The sequence below is a fragment of the Thamnophis elegans genome, chromosome 15, assembly GCF_009769535.1.
Source record: "Thamnophis elegans isolate rThaEle1 chromosome 15, rThaEle1.pri, whole genome shotgun sequence".
Lineage (NCBI taxonomy): Eukaryota > Metazoa > Chordata > Lepidosauria > Squamata > Colubridae > Thamnophis > Thamnophis elegans.
The window spans coordinates 10,471,764-10,489,858 of NC_045555.1; the positions used below are offsets into that span (position 1 = coordinate 10,471,764).

Here is an 18,095-nt window from a genome sequence, read left to right on the forward strand (position 1 = left end):
TCCCTCCCTCTGTCCGTCCCTCCCTGATCTCTCTCCCTCCCTCCCTCTTCCATCTCTCCCTATTACCCCTCCCTCTCTCAACCTCCCCTCTCCCTCCCTCTTGTCTCCCTCTCTCTGTGTCCCTCCCTCCTTGCCTCTCTCCCCCTCCCTCTTCCCTACTTCTCCCTGTCTCCATCTCCCCTTCTCCCTCCCCCTCTCTGTGTCCCTCCCTCCTTGCCTCTCTCCATTCCCTCTTCCCTACTCATCCCTCTCCCTGTCTCCCTCTCCCCGCCCCCCTCTTCTCCCTCTCTCTGTGTCCCTCCCTCCTTGCCTCTCCTCCCCCTCCCTCTTCCTACGTCTCCCGTTCTCCCCCTCCCGGTCTCCCCCCCTCCCTTCCCCCTCCCCTCTTGTCTCCCTCTCTCTGTGTCCCTCCCTCCTTGCCTCTCTCCCCCTCCCTCTTCCCTACTTCTCCCTGTCTCCCTCTCCCCCTCCCTGTCTCCCTCTCCCTCCCTCCCCCTCTCCCTCCCTCTTGTCTCCCTCCCTTTCTCACTGCCTCCCTCTCTGTCTCTCCCTCCCTTCCTTCCTGGGAATCAGCCATTGTCACATAGTAGCATTCAGATTAATAACATTGGGAAATAACCTTATTGTAGCGACTGTCACTAATCATTTTTACTATCTTTTTACTAAACGGTACATGGGGTACTCCTTGAATTGCAACCACAATTGAGCCCAACATACACGTCGCTAAGAGAGACAGTTGGTCAGTGAGGTTTCCCGCTTTTGACGCTTGCCTCGGTTGTTAAGTGAATCGCTTTGATTCTTAAATCAGTCACCCAGTTGTTAAGTAAATCTGGCTTCTCCAGCCACTTGGCTTGTTAGAAGGTTGCAAAAAGTGATCACGTGACCCCTGGCCACACTGCCACCGTCATAAATGTGAGTCGGTTGCAAGCATCCAAAATTTGATCACGTAACCAGGGGATGCTGCAACGGTCAAGTGTGAAAAATTGTCATAAGTCACCTTTTTCCATGCCGTTGTAACATCAAACTCACTAAATGAATCATCGTAAGGTGATGACTATAATGGGAGGAGGGGGGGAATTGTGTTAGAAGAAAATACTCTGTGGCTTCTTTTTCTTTTATTCTTAACGTCAATCTATGCATTTCTGCACAATCTGCATTTTCTTTTTAAACGACATCATCTCCGGTGGGTGTTTCCTCATTTGCCCAAAATTGTGCAAACAGAATTCTTGCTGCTGTCAAAACATGTAATATTAAATATAAAGGGAAAGGGAAAGGTTCCTCTCGGACATACGTACTGGTCGATCCCGACTCTAGGGGGCGCTGCTCATCTCCGTTTCAAAGCCGAAGAACCAGCGCTGTCCGAAGACGTCTCCGTGGTCATGTGGTTGGCATGACTCAACGCCGAAGTTCCATGGAATGTTTGTTCCCTTCCCACCAAAGGTGGTTCCTATTTTTCTACTTGCATTTTTTACGTGCTTTCGAATTGCTAGGTTGGCAGAAGCTGGGAGAAGTCACAGGAGCTCCCTCCGTTAAACTGCACGAGGGATTCGAATTGCCGAACTGCAAATCTTTTTGATCGACAAGCTCAGTGTTTTAGCCACTGAGCCACAGGGTTCCCTACACCCATTGTGGTGCTTATGAATATTTACAGAATACTTTTATTTTTGCAAGTCTGGTGTTCACACACAGATTCACCCACAAAGTTTGCCTCCCTTGGAGAAATCTGCAGGGCGATAAATCATCTGCAGTTGTGTTTGATCTTCCCTAAAGATAATGTTTTCAACCTTTGTTTTAGCAGCCTTACGATGGAAGCACATCAAGGAAAGGAGACCCAGAGGTGATATTTTGAGAGGCAAAACTATTTAATTTCAAACCGAAACAATGCAGGCCAGACACAAGTTCTAGTCCCAGAGTTCTCCAAAGGAAGGGGTACAAAAAGACAAGCCCAGCAAGAGAGAACCCCCCCCCCCAAATAAAGGGTTTTTTTCTCTCTCCTTTCACTCATGTGCTGCGAATCAAGTTTCTAGACCTGGTGCTTTTTTTTTTTTTTAAACACAGCTAAACACTGCAGCAAAAAATGGTGATTTTTCAAGAGTGCAAACATTCCTTTCTAGCCCTTCAAAGCAATTCAGTTTTCCAGCTTTTCATATTTTCTCAAGGAATACTTGGCAGCGGGAGGGGGCCTGTTGCACCTCTGGATGAGACACTGGCTGAACCCCAGTCTCTCTCTCTTTTCTTTTTTTCTTTTTTGCAAATCCTGCCACGCTCGGCTCCCCTTCTCTGCCTCCAGTCTCTCTCAGGGCAGGGAAGGAGCTATCGCCCGAACGCTGACTTGCAAAGAGACACATCAGGCAACCTCCGACCTTGGGAAGAATTTATTTCAGAAAGTTCCCCCCCCCTCCCTCTTTTGATTCCAGTTGTGCCTTTGAGGCCAGCCCACACCCAAAGTTATAAATTAATCGTGCCCACTTTGGTGCCCCTCCCATTAGTCTCTCTCTCTCTCTCTAGATGTTAAGGAAAGACCCCTGATTGGCATCCGCAGAGTCCGGCTCCACACAGCGGCCTCTTCGTCGGACGACTCTGCGGTTCCGGTGGAATTTGGCGTAACAGCGGAGACCTAGTGTGGGAGAGAAAAACATTGAGCAAAGTTTAAGGGGAAAATGTGTTGTGGCCTAACTCCAGTAGCTGAATCAGAAGAGGATAAGGAGGAGGTGTGGGAATCAGGGTCAGCATCGAGGCAACCTGGGACCTCCGAGGGGGAAAAGGGAATGGAGCTGGCCGAGAGAGAGAGAGACAGAGGCAGAGGCAGAGGCAGAGCCTGGGCCGTCCGTCAGCCCTCAGATGGAGAGTCAACAGCCCCAGGTCTGGAGGTGGCTGATGAGGAAGAGGAGGAACAGCTGAGTCCAGTGCCTGATGCATGGATATGCAGAAGGCAGAGGAGAGGAGAGCAGTGGAAATCTATGGGCTGGTCCACGGAACGGAAGAGCCACAGTTGCTAGCGAAGCCCCATCCTAGCTCTGGGGATAAAAGGCAGGGGAGAGGAGAGCAGTGGAAATTTATGGGCCGGTCCTTGGGACAGAAGAGCCACCGCTGCTAGCGAAGCCCCACCCTAGCACTGGGAATAAAAGGCAGAGGAGAGGAGAGCAGTGGAAATCTATGGGCCGGTCCTCGGGACGGAAGAGCCACTGCTGCTAGTGAAGCCCCACCCTAGCACTGGGGATAAAAGGCAGAGGAGAGGAGAGCAGTGGAAATCTATGGGCGGTTCTTGGGACAGAAGAGCCACCACTGCTACCGAAGCCCCACCCTAGCACTGGGAATAAAAGGCAGAGGAGAGGAGAGCAGTGGAAATCTATGGGCCGGTCCTCGGGACGGAAGAGCCACTGCTGCTAGTGAAGCCCCACCCTAGCACTGGGGATAAAAGGCAGAGGAGAGGAGAGCAGTGGAAATCTATGGGCGGTTCTTGGGACAGAAGAGCCACCACTGCTACCGAAGCCCCACCCTAGCACTGGGAATAAAAGGCAGAGGAGAGGAGAGCAGTGGAAATCTATGGGCCGGTCCTCGGGACGGAAGAGCCACTGCTGCTAGTGAAGCCCCACCCTAGCACTGGGGATAAAAGGCAGAGGAGAGGAGAGCAGTGGAAATCTATGGGCCGGTCCTCGGGACGGAAGAGCCACTGCTGCTAGCGAAGCCCCACCCTAGCACTGGGGATAAAAGGCAGAGGAGAGGAGAGCAGTGGAAATCTATGGACCGGTCCTTGGGACAGAAGAGCCACCGCTGCTACCGAAGTCCCATCCTAGCTCTGGGGATAAAAGGCAGAGGAGAGGAGAGCAGTGGAAATCTATGGACCGGTCCTTGGGACGGAAGAGCCACTGTTGCTAGCGAAGCCCCATCCTAGCTCTGGGGATAAAAGGCAGAGGAGAGGAAAGCAGTGGAAATCTATGGGCCGGTCCTCAGGACAGAAGAGCCACCACTGCTACTGAAGCCCCACCCTAGCACTGGGAATAAAATGCAGGGGGCAGAGATGAATAAGGGTGGCAGACAACTATTCATCTCCCTGCCGGACAGACTTGTTAACCTGTGGTGAGAGAGAAACTTTTTGCTGGGGCTGCCGCCGCTCCTCATAAAGGAATCTTTTGTGTTCACTTCAGAGGGTTTGTCGTGATTGGGGAGCTGGGTCAGAGCAAAAGGTCTCCGAATGAGGAGGACAATGTCACAACCCCCGGTTGTTTGTACACCCCCTCCTCCCGAGAGATGGACACCCCTCCCCTTGCCGAGAAACTTCTCCAAGTACCTTCGGTGCACATACAGTCATCGTAGCATTTGTTGTTAAGCCCCCGGTTGTGCAGCTTGCAGAGGTGTTCGCGCAAATCACAACAGCTACCTGTGCTGGGACAAACGACCGGCTTTTAACGCACAACCCAAAGCAGCATCGAAGCAGCCCAGCGGGGGAAATTCGTAGACCGATCCCTTGTCTTTCTCCTTTCCGGCGAGGCTAGTCCTCATGAAAAGCTGGCGGCACCCACCTGAGAGGCAGTCCAAGTGATGATCGCAGGGCTCCCCTTCGGCCGACGTGGTCTCATTGCTGCTTTTGTGAGTCCGCCCTGAACAGGGCAACCGAGAGAAAGAAGAGGGGAAACAGGTTAAAAAAGGGGTAAAGGTAAAGGTTCCCCTCTAGGGGGCAGTGTTCATCTCCGTTTCAAAGCCAAAGAGCCAGCGCTGTCCGAAGACGTCTCCGTGGTCATGTGGCCGGCATGACTCAATACCGAAGGTGCACGGAACGCTGTTACCTTCCCACCAAAGGTGGTTCCTATTTTTCTACTTGCATTTTTATGTGTTTTTGAACTGCTAGGTTGGCAGAAGCTGGGGCAAGTGACGGGAGCTCACTCCGTCACGCGGCGCTAGGGATTCGAACCACCAAACTGCCGACCTTTCTGATCGACAAGCTCAGCGTCTTAGCTCCTGAGCCACCGCTTCCCTTCCAATATTAAATAGAGATTCCCTTTATTATACTTTTCAGGTGTTAATGCCTAGCAAAAAAGTTTTCTGGCTTATAATCTTTGTTTAACCTGTTCTCCAACCATGTATGCATTTTTGTCCAATATTTCTTTGCTTTTTTACATATCCACCTGTTGTGGCCCAGCAGGAGCCGGTGGAGCTGCCACCAGACTCCGACAGCGAGGGGCCCTATGAGTCGGCTCTGGAGGATGTGGAGGACCATGGACAGGGTTCCGACTCTGAGCAGGGCGCAGAGAGGCTGGTTGGCCACCAGGAAGCGCCTGAGCCTTGGACCAGTGGGGAGGAGGCAAAGGAGAGTGATCCAGAAGCCAGCAGTGAGTTGTTCCTGGATGCCTGGCAGTGAAGAGCTAATAGGCGTCAGGAACAGTTCCGCAAGTACAGGAGGTAATTGCACTCAGCTGGTGGTCATTAGGCTCCTCTCCAGACTATAAAAAGACTGCTTGTGCACACGCCCCTTTTGCAGAAATCAACGCAGGAACTAATGTGAGCTTGGAATTGTGAGCTTGACAGGCTGGATTGCTGCCACGGCTTATCTGTGCCAGTTTGCTGCCATGGACCTGTCTGTCTGTTAATTAAATGCCGTAACTTATCTTTGGCTCGAAGTTGTGGGTTGGTGTGGGACGAGAGGGGTCAGAACATCCACCACATATGATAATAGGTCCCTGGTGTCTGGTTACCTTTCTAACATTTGGCAGACATATTTGGTAAACATCTTTGTTAATCTTGAACATTTCCAAATGGGGAAAAATAACACCCAAGAAAGTCCACTTGCCCTTTTGGAAAAAAAAAAGACCTTTGGCTCTATTGATTCCATTTCCTCTGAAGGACCAAACTGGTTGGGAGCCAAATGCCCCAATGTTTACCAGCCCTGGGCTCATCTCTAAATTATCTACAAACCAGTGGTGGGTTGATCCTACCATCGCTACCAGTACACATGCGCACTCCATTGCTCCTGCAACACCCAGCTGCTCGTCAGAGGTTGCGCAGGCGCCGTGCGCAATTGGCGCGGTTGCTTCAAAAACAGGTATGGAACAGGGGCGGACGGGTGGGCCAAACGAGTCACAGTGGCCACTCCTCCCGATTACCACCAGTAAGGCCGTACAGGGCTGTACCACCTAGAATCTTTCAGCCACTAAATCGAGAAGAGGGATTTAGAGCGACACAGATTTCATTTAAAACATTTTAAAGTACTCTTCAACATCTTCATCAACGATTTGGATGAGGGAATAAATGGGGAACTCATCAAATTTGCAGATGACACCAAGCTGGCAGGAATAGCCAACACTCCAGAAGATAGGCTTAAGATATAGAAGGATCTTGACAAACTTGAACATTGGGCACTATCTAACAAAATGAAATTCAATGGTGAAAAGAGTAAGGTTCTACACTTAGGCAAGAAAACGAAATGCACAGGTACGGTATAGGTGGTACCTTGCTCAGCAGTAGTAACTATGAGAGGGATCTTGGAGTCCTAGTGGACAACCATTTAAATACAAGCCAGCAGTGTGCAGCAGCTGCTAGAAAAGCCAACCCAGTTCTAGGCTGCATCAACAGAGGAATAGAATCAAGATCACGTGAAGTCTTAATACCACTTTATAAGGCCTTCGTAAGGAAGGCCACACTTGGAATACTGCATCTAGTTTTAGTCACCATGATGTAAAAAATGAGGTGGAGACTCTAGAAAGAGTGCAGAGAAGAGCAACAAAGATGATTAGGGGACTAGAGGCTAAAACATGAGGAACGGTTGCAGGAACTGGGTATGTCTAGTTTAACAAAAAGAAGGACTAGGGAGACATGATAGCAGTCTTCCATATCTCAGGGAAGATATGGAGAGGGGGAGAAGAGGGAGGAGAAGAGGGAGTCAAACTATTCTCCAAAGCACTTGAGGGCAGAACAAGAAGCAATAGGTGGAAACTAATCAAGGAGAGAAACAACTTAGAACTGAGGAGAAATTTCCTGACAGAACAATTAATCAGCGGAACAACTTGCCTCCAGAAGTTGTGAATGCTCCAACACTGGAAGTCTTTAAGAAGATGTTGGATAGCCATTTGTCTGAAACGGTATAGTGTTTCCTGCCTAGGCAGGGGGTTGGACTAGAAGACCTCCAAGGTCCCTTCCAACTCTGCTATTGTATTGTATTGTATTGTATTGTATTGCAGTGCAGTGCGGTGCGGTGCGGTGCGGTGCAGTGCAGTGCAGTAGTGCAGTGCAGTGCAGTGCAGTAGTGCAGTGCAGTGCAGTGTGTGTGTTTGTGTGTGTGTGTGTGTGTGTGTGTGTGTGTTTGTGTAGATTTTCACGGGTGTAGGTATGCTGGTCTTGTTGTATTTGGTTCTGTTGGAGATTCCAAAGAAAAACAATTACCAACCTAATCCAAAAGGTGACACCCCCCAAGAATCGAGACACAGAACAGGACAACCGCATCGCCCTCCTCCCTTACATCAAAGGCACCACAGATAAAATCAACAAAATTCTTCACAAGCACAATATCAAGACAGCCTTCAGCACTGACCCCAAAAATAGCCAACATCTTATGAAACCCCAAAGACAAGATCCAGCTGGAAAACCAAGGAGTCTACGAAATACCATGTGAAATCTGCCCTGTCACGTACATTGGAAAAACTAATAGGAGAATAAATGCACACATCGCAGAACACAAGAACACAGTCAGAAAAAAAGAAAAAAACTTCCTCCCTTTTCCAGCACCTTAAAACTACAGGACATGAAATTGATTTTGAAGGAATCAAATTAATCTCCAAAACAAAACAGAAGAAAATAATTATGGAAGCCATCAAAATAGAGAAACACCCCCACAACATGTATAAACTTGACGATACCTCCTGCCTACCAGAAATCAGCCCTAGTCAACAAACGAACCCCACCCACCACCCAGGTCGTTACAACACAAAAGAACAACGGACACACAGCCAGCACCTCAGCCACACAGGATGATATGAAACAGCCGACCAATCTACCAACATCAACTCCATCTACCAATCAGGATGCAACTACACAGCCAATCAACCCACTTACAGCAACAAAGCCAGCACTCCACACACACCCCACCAAGATTTATAGAAAGACGACAGGTCAGACCACGCCTTACTCGCACAAGTACGAAGCCGAAAACACCAGCCTGAAGATGGCGAGTGGGACCTTGCCGAAACGTTGCCAAGACAATCTCAATCTTACACGGGAAAAGACCTGAATACAACATACCTACACCCATCAAAATCTATGAAAACATATATACAATTCAGCCAGGATCTCCTTCTTTGGGCATCCCCCAGGTGAAAGGGAGTTTACCTTTTTTCCTGTCAGAGGTCCACAGGTCCAGACGTAGGTCTTCGTAGTCCGTCCAGTCGAAGAGAGCCATGTCCAGGGTGGGCATAACATCACCTTCTTGCCATTCACGGAGCTGGGGCTGGGAGGAGATGGCCCGGACGGGAGGAAGGGGATCCTCGATCAATGTCTGGGCCACGGGGCTGGGAGAGAGGTGGGGGCCGAGCCAACTGCAGCTCCTTCCCCTTGGAAGGGCCGAAAATGCTCCACAAGGCTGTCCGGCTTTTTCACCAAGGCCCGTGGTCTCAGCTTGGAGCCTTTCCCTGAAAGAGGCAAGAACCGCAAGCAGGAGAATCTCGGCGGGGATTCTGCCATTCAGAGAGAGTGCTCCTGTCTGTGGAGGGTTTGCAAAGCCCTGCGAGGATGAGCCGCCAATTAGACCCAGGAAGGGCTTTGCGGCCGCTAACCAAAGCACCTTCACTTCAGGGGTTCACTTCACCTGGGCAGGTAGACTGCTCCTTATACTGGAGGAGTGGAGGATTAATGTCAGCCATCATACAGCAGACAGGCATTCTAAAAGCCTGGGGAAGGGACCTCAGAGATCTTCTATACCTACCCTTCACTCAACACCCCACCGCAGGGCAACCATGGCTCCTTTAAGACCGGTGGACTTCAACTCCCAGAATTCCTGTGCTGGCTCAGGAATTCTGGGAATTGAAGTCCATCGGTCTTAAAGGGGCCATTGTTGCCCACCTGTGCCCTACAGAGATGCTGGTGTTCTGACCGAGGCCTCCCAAGATCATGAAGCCGACTCCTCGCCCCGATAAAACCCCTTTTATTTAGTTTAAAGGGAATTCCTCTCCAGCAAAGTCCCAGCCAACAGTCTTTCAAGAGATTTCACAACTACAGACCTTTGTCAGGCTTGGAGATCTGCCAGGCCGATATCTTCTAAACGCCACGCTGTAGCAGCAATTACTTGGCAAGTAGTCAGGGATGGATCTTCACGCTAATGGATTGAACTAATTGTCTCCTGCAAACTCCCCTCCCCTTTTACTCCTCTTTATTTGGGAGGGGGCATTCACCATTCACCTGTGGCCTTGGTTCCACCACAAAACCGCGGAGGACAAAATCGCGCTCGATGAAAGCGCACATTTGACGTCATCACAGCGCGACGAAAACATTGCGCTGTGATCGAAAAATGTAAAAATAAAGCGAAAACCTTACCCTACCCCCCCAAACCTAACCCTAAACCTAATCCTAAACCTAACCCTTAACCTAACCCTAAATCTAACCCTAAACGTAACCCTTAACCTAACGCTAAACCTAACGCTAACCCTTAACCTAACGCTAAACGTAACCCTAACGCTCTAAACCTAACCCTAACCCTTAACCTAACCCTAACCCTAAACCTAAACCTAACCCTTACCTTTATGTGAATCGGCTTGCTTTAATTTTAATTTTATTTCAATTTTTAATTTTTTTCGTCGTGCTGTGATGACGTCAAATGCGCGCTTTCGTCGAGCGCGATTTTGTCCTCCGCGGTTTTGATGGGTCACGCTGGCCTTACTCCCAAATCGATCCTTGTTCCTTAGCTGTTCCCTTCATCTGGCAACTCTGCGCATGCACACATCGGGAACAGGCTCCAGCTGTTCTTCTGCCCCACTGATGTTCAACTCCGAAGGCAGCTGATAACTGTCGGATGGCCCTGGTCCCCGCTCTGCCTCTGACACAGAACCCTCATCAGTGCCTTCCCCAGACTCCAGGACCGGCCCATGTTCCTCCCCAACCTCCTCGCTGTCTGAATCTGCTGCCAGATCCGCTGGCGGGCCACAAGAGGTGGCTAGACAAATGACTTCTAAACTCACCACTTCCTTCATTTTGTCCCCTTCCCTTGTGCAGGACTGGGACCCCCCCTCACTCTTTTCTGCCCCCCTACCTCGGTGTTGTTTCAGCCTCTTCCTTCGCGTATGGCGCCGATGCGCCCGGCCCTGCTTCTTCGCTCTCTCGGGCCCCGGGTTGTTGTGGTTCTCCTGTTCGGGGTATGGGAAAGCAAACCCCACAAAAGCCCCTTTCTGACGGAGGTTGGCCGGCCGATCCAGCCCCGATTCTGTACCCCCGAAGCTGGGACCACCGGTTTCTCTGGAGCCCGGAGACCCGGGCGGCATCTCGTCACGGTCCGTTTGACGGTTACCCATCCCTTGCCTGTGTTGGTACGGGGTAACTCGCATCCAGGAATCCCGGTTTGGGAAACTGTTGTCATTTTCAGGGACATTGGCGGCCATCCGTGGCCTCGAGCTGAGACCCCCAGTGATCATCAGAAAGAGGATCAGTACAGAGAAGAGCCAAAGGGAAGGATGAGCCATGTTCCCCTTCCCTGGAAATAGAAAAAAATAAGGAATTTAGGCAGGGGTGAAATCAACTTACCTTCGCTCCCGGTTTGCAAATGTGCGCGTGAGCATGCGCAGAGCATCAAAAATGGGATGGGCAGGTGGGCGGAGCCTGCTACCGAGCGCACCTGCAAAGGTAAGTAGAACAGCGAGGGGGAGGGGGAATCCGCTGTGCCACATGATTTAGATTCTGGGGACACTGTGACGGTCGTAAATATGAGCTAGTTGCCAAGACTCCGAATTTTGATCAAGTGACTCTGAGGACATTGCAATGGTTTTAAGAGGTGAAAAATGGACATATGTCAATTTTTTTTTCAGTGCTGTTGCAACTTTGGGCCCTAAATGAATGGCTGTAAGTCGGAGACTGCCTGTATTCCGTTGCTGGCATGAAAATCCACCCCCCTCCCAAAACAGCAACAATGGACACTTCGACACTGCTAGATTCTGCAACGACTTTATTCCCGATGCCCTCCATCTGTTACACTCGCGAGATTCGTTTTTCTTGCCATGTCCATGAATACATCCGAACTAGACTGTGTTGTTTCTATGTGTTGTACAATATAGGTGGGCATATACATAATGTTGTATTTATTTATTATTTTGTTGTGCTTGAGTAGTGTATATTGGAGGTGGGGACCCTTTGAGAGCTCTATGCAACCAAATTTCATTTGAATGTATGCTGATTAGTGTACATTTAAAGTGACAATAAACTTGGTCGGTCTATCTGTCTGTCTGTCTGTCATCCATCCATTTCTCTCTCTGTCTCTGTCTGTCTGTCTGTCTGCCTCTCCTATTTGTCTGTCTTTCAGTGGACATGAATCATTTTGCAAAACTTAAAAGAGCATTTTGCAAAAGAATATCTGTCTGTCTATCATCTATCTATCTATCTATCTATCTATCTATCTATCTATCTATCTATCTATCTATCATCTCTCAATCATTCTCTCTCTCATCTATATATCATTCTATCATTTGCATCCGTCTGTCCGTCCGTCCGTCTGTCCGTCAGTCAGTCTGTCTATCATCCTTCTATCATTCTCTCCCCCTCTATCTCTGTCTGTCTGTCTGTCTGTCTGTCTGTCTGCCTATCTATCTATCTATCTATCTATCTATCTATCTATCTATCTATCTATCTATCTATCTATCATCTATCTATCTATCTATCTATTATCTATCTATCTATCTATCTATCTATCTATCTATCAATCAATCATCAATCATCTACCTACCTACCTGTTTAGGGAGGGGCAAAGCTGTAGACCCACAAACACTGCTTTGACAGAATAAGTTTTAAGAAAGTTTGCAAAGGTGAGGAAGCGTCTCACTTGCGTGGCTGTCTTGCTTAGCGAAGCAGATCTGCCCCCACCTGTCAGAAAAGCGAGGCAGGAGGGGACAGACTGGGTGGGGTGGGACAGGGCAACAATGAAAACGACACACACACCCCTTTTCCGTTGAAGCGTCTCCCATCACCCATCATTATCTCTATCATTTCTCTCTTTCTTGTTATTATTCCCTCCCTCTCTCCCTCTCCCTCTCCCTCTCTCATCTATCATCTATTTATTTATCTCTCTCTCTCTCTCTCTCTCTCTCTCTCTCCCTCTCTCTCTCGTCTGTCTCTCTCTCTCTATCCTGTACATTGTCTGAAAAACCCCTCCCTCCAAAAGTCACTTTTTCTAGCATAATTCATTTCCGAGGAGGCTGCCAAGCATTTCCAGGCAACGCTTTGAGGGAGTCAGTGCTTTCCCCTTCTCCGTCCCCAGATTTGTCACGTCTTCCCTTTCCAAACAATACAAACCCTCATTTTGGGGTTTCATTTCCTCCCCCCTCCCCCAGCATCGAGGGAGGCAGCACTCCCCCCTCTCCCCACACAGACCCGGCTTTCAATCCGAACATGTGCGCCAGCCGCCCCTTGGGAAGCCAGCCGGATGCAAATCGGGTCATTAATCAAGTGCGGCGTCCTCCTTGGAGAAGCAGCCCCCACCCCCCTCAGCCCCAGAGGACCAAGTGACACAGCGCCAAGCACCAGCTGTTGCTCAAAATGGGTTTCTTCCCCCCCCCCCCCCCCCGGGGAGCATGCAAGACTAGGCTGGCATTCTTGCTCTGTTTCTACTTCCCAGCTGCTCTGCCTTCGATGCGACACTTCAGGAGGAAACGTGCAGGAACCAGAGCAAGTTGGCACGCTTGCCAACCTGGCAGAAATTTGTGAAAACCTGCCCGCTCTCGGGCAATACCCCCCCCCCCGACATTTCGCTGCCAAAGGCAAAAGCAGTGTTGTTTCGGCCACCCCAAATCGGCCACGAAAAAATGCCTAAATCTCATGTTCCTAAAGGTAAAAGTTCCTCTCGAACATATATGCTAGTTGTTCCCGACTCTAGGGGGTGGTGTTCATCTCTGTTTCTAAGCTGAAAAGTCAGCACTATCTGAAGTCGTCTCCGTGGTCTTCAGACAGCGCTGGCTCTTCAGCTTAGAAACAGAGATGAACACCGCCCCCTAGAGTCGGGAACAACTAGCACACATGTTTGAGGGGAATTTTTACCTTTAGGAACATGAGATTTGGCCGGCATGACTAACACATGTGGCCGGCATGACTAAACGCAGAAGGCGCACAGAACACTGTTCCCTTCCCACCAAAGGTGGTCCCTATTTATCTAATTGCATTTTTGCCTGCTTTCGAATTGCTAGGTTGGCAGAAACTGAGACAAGTAACGGGAACTCACTCCATTACGCGGCGCTAGGGATTCGAACCGCCAAACTGTGACCTTTCTGGTCGACAAGCTCAGCGCCTTAGCCACTGAGCCACCCGTGTTCCCACTTCCCTGTAAGAAAATCTTGATTTCCCAATTCCTTTGTTAAACAAAAATTGTCCCATTTCAGCTCGGTGGTTGCACGGCTGCAAGTTAGGCCTCAACTGGCATCCATTCCTTGGGTGACCGTTCCTAGTTACGACGGCACTGAAAAAAAGCGACCTGGGATGTTTTTTCACACTTGTGTCAGAGGTTAGGAGCCGCCAAGTTTCAGAAAGTCATTGCGATAACCCCGGGTGTGGCGCAAAGCCAACACAGCCGGAGAACCAGCATGAGTCTCCTTATCACCAACTGTGCCCCCAACGTCCCTTTCAACTCTCCGGCCTGGAGAAAAACTCTCCCACCAACCTGTGTAACAGCCTTTGGCTGACAAGACTCCAGTCCAAACGTTGTAAGCAGAAAACGTCCAACTATAAATCCAACAAGGCAAGATAAGGTGATTAATCTGGCAGGGCAAGCAAGATAAGGAGTTCCACAAATGAAGTAGCAGTAGCACGGCAGAAAATCAAAGCAGTTGGGAGGATGCCAGGAAGTCAGATAAGCAGTTAACACCAGATGAGCTCCGTGTTTGTTCCCGACAACCCCCTTCCTATTTGTCTCTCCTTTAAACTCCATCCCCAGGTGTGCCTTGTGAAGGGAATCAGGGCCCTTTCCCCCCTCGTAAGCCACAGAAACGCACGTTGCTCTCTTCGGTGTTCTTCCCTGCGTGCCCTTGGATGAAGAGGGGGTGGATATTGGTCTTCATCTGAACCCCCTCTCCCTTGTTCTATCTCTCCCCTCCTCTGTCCAACTTGACTTTGCCCTTCCCCGTTTCCTCTACTACCAACAGAGCCACTCTCCTGCTCTCTGTCAGCTGTCTGTCTTCCATCTCAGAGTCAGACTCGGATGAGGGCATGACAGCCATTAGCCCTTAAATCAGTGTTTCTTAACTTTGCCCACTTTTAAGAGGTGTGGACTTCAACTCCCAGAATTCCCCAGGCAGCCATGTTGGCTGGGGAATTCTGGGAGTTGAAGTCCATACCTCTTAGAGGCGCCAAGGCCGAGAAACACTGTCTTGAGCGAATATTGTGTGGTTTATTTAAAACAAATCACAATAGCAGCATTCCCATGCGCACACGATCAAAATTCGAATGCTTGGCAACTGGCATGTACTCATGACGGTTGGGGGGGGGATGTCTATTGTTTGAAAAGGGAAGAAGGAGGGAAAGCGCCAACTTGCTCCAAGTGTTGCCTGGAAATGTTTTGCGGCCTTCTGGGAAATAAATTCTTCTAGAAATCTCTATGGTCACGTGATCAGAATCCGACTCTTGGCTACCGGCTCTTATTTATGACGATCGTAGCATCCCCGGTGTGTCTGTCTGTGTGTGTGTGTGTCACATGATCCCCTCTGGTGACCTTCCGACAAGCGAAGTCAATGGGGAAGCCAGATTCACTTAACAACCGGATTGCTAACTTTAACAACTGCAGGGATTCACTTAACAACGATGGGAAGGAAAGTCGTAAAAGGCGGCCAAACGTCATAAATGTTTCACTTAGCAACAGAAACCTGGGACTCAATTGCGGTCGTTATGTTGAGGACTTCCTGTTCTTCCTCGAAGCATTTCAAGGGCCAGAACTAATAACAAACCCAGCTCCTTCAGGCTGTTTGCTCTCTAAGGCCAAAAGAAATGAGTATAAAAACTAAAGAAGCAAGTTAGAAAAATGCCAATGCAACCCTCTGAAATTCCCAACAAGCTGCAAACTCGTCAGACCAGATGGGGAAAAAACAGCGGCTTTCAAAACTTGGAGGAAACACAACGTTGTTTCTTTGAGGAAACACAACACAACAATGCAAAGGCGCACAATGCCAGCGTTCGCCGTCCTCCGAGGGCAGCTTTCACACATTCACAAATGCATCCCACCGAGAGCAGGAATTTGTTGCCTGCGAGTCCCAGCGTCCTTTTGAATTCCCCTCGGGCATCGCTTCAAACTGTGCCAAGCTGCAAAACAGGTGCGGCATTCACACTGTGACACCCCCCTCCCTCTCCTCTTGACACTTCCTCTCTGGACGACAACTTCTTCGCAGGAAGAAGGATGCTGAGAGAGATGATTAAAAAAACGACAAGCCACCCTTGGCAGCTCAGGGGAGAAGCCATTGTCGTGTGTGTTGCGTTGCCAAGCTGGCGGGCTGGATGTTCGCTGCCTGCCTTGCCAAAAAAGGGGGGGGGGGCGGCGCATGGACTTGGCAAGGGGTCAGGGTGGCCTTTGAGGCCAAGCTGGGCACGGCGACCACAATGCCATGAGCGATGGGGAGGAAAGGGAGAAGCCCCCATTGTTGGCGAAATGAGTTTTTTTTTTCTCCTGCCCCGTTGAGCTAGCCTCCATCTGCTTTTCCCGAATTCTGGTGGTGGTGGTCGTTTGGGCCACCGCAGGGAGACACACAATCGCTTGGGACAAAATGACAGCCCTGTTTTCTTCTTCCCGAACCCCCCTCTCCTCCCTCCCCAAAGATGCATTTGGCACCCCCTTCTCTGGCAATTACTCTTGATTATTTCCAGGGTGTTGAATCGGGTTTACAAAGAAGAGTGTTTTTTTCTTCTTCATCTTTTCAGTCTCTCTTGTTTTCCAAGCCTGCTTTGATTTTAGTAAAATCTCCGCCGTCCCCCACCTCACAACCGTCTCAAATTCAGACGATGCAAAAATTTGGCCCTTTTTAACCCATTAAGAGCCAAGGTGGCGCAGTGGTTAAATGCAGCACTGCAGGCTACTTCAGCTGACTGCAGTTCTGCAGTTTGGCTGTTCAAATCTCACCGGCTCAAGGTTGACTCAGCCTTCCATCCTTCTGAGGTGGGTGAAATGAGGACCCAGACTGTGGGGGCGATATGCTGACTCTGTAAACCGCTTAGAGAGGGCTGAAAGCCCTATGAAGCGGTATATAAGTCTAACTGCTATTGCTATTGCTATTTCAGGTTGGGGGGGAGCAGTTTCCTCCATGCCCCCCTGCATTCAGCTCTAAGCAGCCCCCTCCCCACCTTGCACCCACCCAGGGAGATGAACTCGTGAAGTATTTCAGTCTTCTAGAGTGTCAAGGCCCGAATACAGATAGCCCTCAACTTACGACAAAGGAAGCCGGATTTTCCACTGTTAAGCAAGACAGGTGTTAATCAGAATAGAGCTGGAAGGGACCTTTGGAGGTCTTCTAGTCCAACCCCTGCTCAAGCAGGAGACCCTATACCCGTGATGGTGAACTCTCTGCGGGGATGCCAACCGTCGCCCCAATCCAGCTACACTGCGCATGGGTGCACACCTCCTGCCGGCCAGCTGCTCTGCCGTGCATTGTGGGGCGCATGCGGGGGACAGTGTGCGCATGCGTGTGTGTGTGGGACACTCGCATTGCATTTTGGGGCCTTGTGCAGCGCTCCCAGCAACCTGGCTTCCAGGTTGATCCAGGCCCAAATCGAGGCACGGGGGCATCTCACGAGCCCTCCCCACCCTACCCACGGCGTCCTGTTTTGGGCCTGGAAAGCCTCCTGCGCCAACCTGGAAGCCAAAAATGGGTGAGGGGAGTGGCATGCGCGGGGGCGGGTCGCACGCAGGGGTTTTTGCTTTCGGCACGCAATGACAAAAAAGTTAGCCATCACTGCCCTATAGCAGGAGTTAGCAAACTGCGGCTCTGGAGCCGCATGTGGCTCTTTCCTCCCTCTGCTGTGGCTCCATCACTGGTCGGTGCCACAATTTTGAGAGGAGCTTCCGGTGGAGGGGGGTGGGGCGAAGAGAAGCACAATGCGCCAGGAGAAGACTAGATGGCAAGGGGAGGGTTTTCCAGTTGTCTCCACAATTGATAGGGCTTTCGGTTATGACAGGTAGAGGAAGAAGGACGCCGCGCTAGGAGGAGGCTCTATGGTGGGGGGAACTGAACTTCCGGTCAGCTCCAGAATTGAACAGGGGACTTCCGGTTAGGACCTTTGTGGCTCCCGGTGTTTTCTTTCCTGTGGGAAACGGGTCCAAATGGCTCTTTGAGTGTTTAAGGTTGCCGACCCCTGACCTATACCATTTCAGACAGGTGGCTGTCCAATCTCTTCTTAAAAACCTCCAGTGATGGAGCACCCACGATTTCTGGTGGCAAGCTGTTCCACTGGTTAATTGTCCCTCAGGAAGTTTCTCCAGCTTGCTTCTTCCTTTGGTTAGTTTCCATCCATTGTTTCTGGTCCTGCCCTCTGGTGCTTTGGAGAATAGCTTGACTCCCTCTTCTTTGGGACAGCCCCTGAGATATTGGACAACTGCTATCGTGTCCCCCCTAGTCCTTCTTTTCTCTAGACTGGCCATACCCCAATCCTGCAACCGTTCATCGTATGCTTTAGTCCCCAGGCCTCTCATCATTTTAGTTGCTCTTAGTGAGGAGTTTTGTCCCACCCTGGCTATTACCTTTCTTGCCACTGTTGTTAAGTGAATCACTTAATGCAGTTGTTTAGCTAGGAACAGGGTTGTTAATGAGAGCTGTGGTGGTGCAGTGGTTAGAATGCAGCATAGCAGGTTAACTCACTGCTCACTCCAGGAGTTCGATCCTGACTCAATCCAGGTTGACTCAGCCTTCCATCCTTCCAAGGTGGGTAAAATGAGGACCCAGATT

The 18,095-nt window shown here is 50.1% G+C and overlaps 1 protein-coding gene across 1 annotated transcript; it reads right to left on the reverse strand.

The window, feature by feature from the left end:
- Window positions 1–2,504: 2,504 nt before the first annotated feature.
- On the reverse strand, window positions 2,505–13,246 carry DRAXIN (dorsal inhibitory axon guidance protein). The gene is made up of 7 exons (XM_032232218.1): window positions 13,219–13,246; window positions 10,232–10,669; window positions 8,527–8,618; window positions 8,320–8,437; window positions 4,524–4,601; window positions 4,292–4,381; window positions 2,505–2,617 (listed from the first exon to the last, which is right to left on the reverse strand). The coding sequence occupies exons 1-7, from the start codon at window positions 13,244–13,246 to the stop codon at window positions 2,505–2,507; spliced, it is 957 nt and encodes a 318-aa protein (XP_032088109.1).
- Window positions 13,247–18,095: the final 4,849 nt, after the last annotated feature.

Excerpts from the sequence above, each read along its gene's own strand:
- DRAXIN (XM_032232218.1), bottom strand. The coding sequence starts at position 13,246 with ATGCCGGCCAAATCTCATGTTCCTAAAG. Across the intron at positions 8,619-10,231 it reads GAGGCTGAAACAACACCGAG|GGAAAGGCTCCAAGCTGAGA; the intron begins GTAGGGGGGCAG and ends TGCCTCTTTCAG. Across the intron at positions 4,382-4,523 it reads TCACTTGGACTGCCTCTCAG|GTAGCTGTTGTGATTTGCGC; the intron begins GTGGGTGCCGCC and ends GTCCCAGCACAG.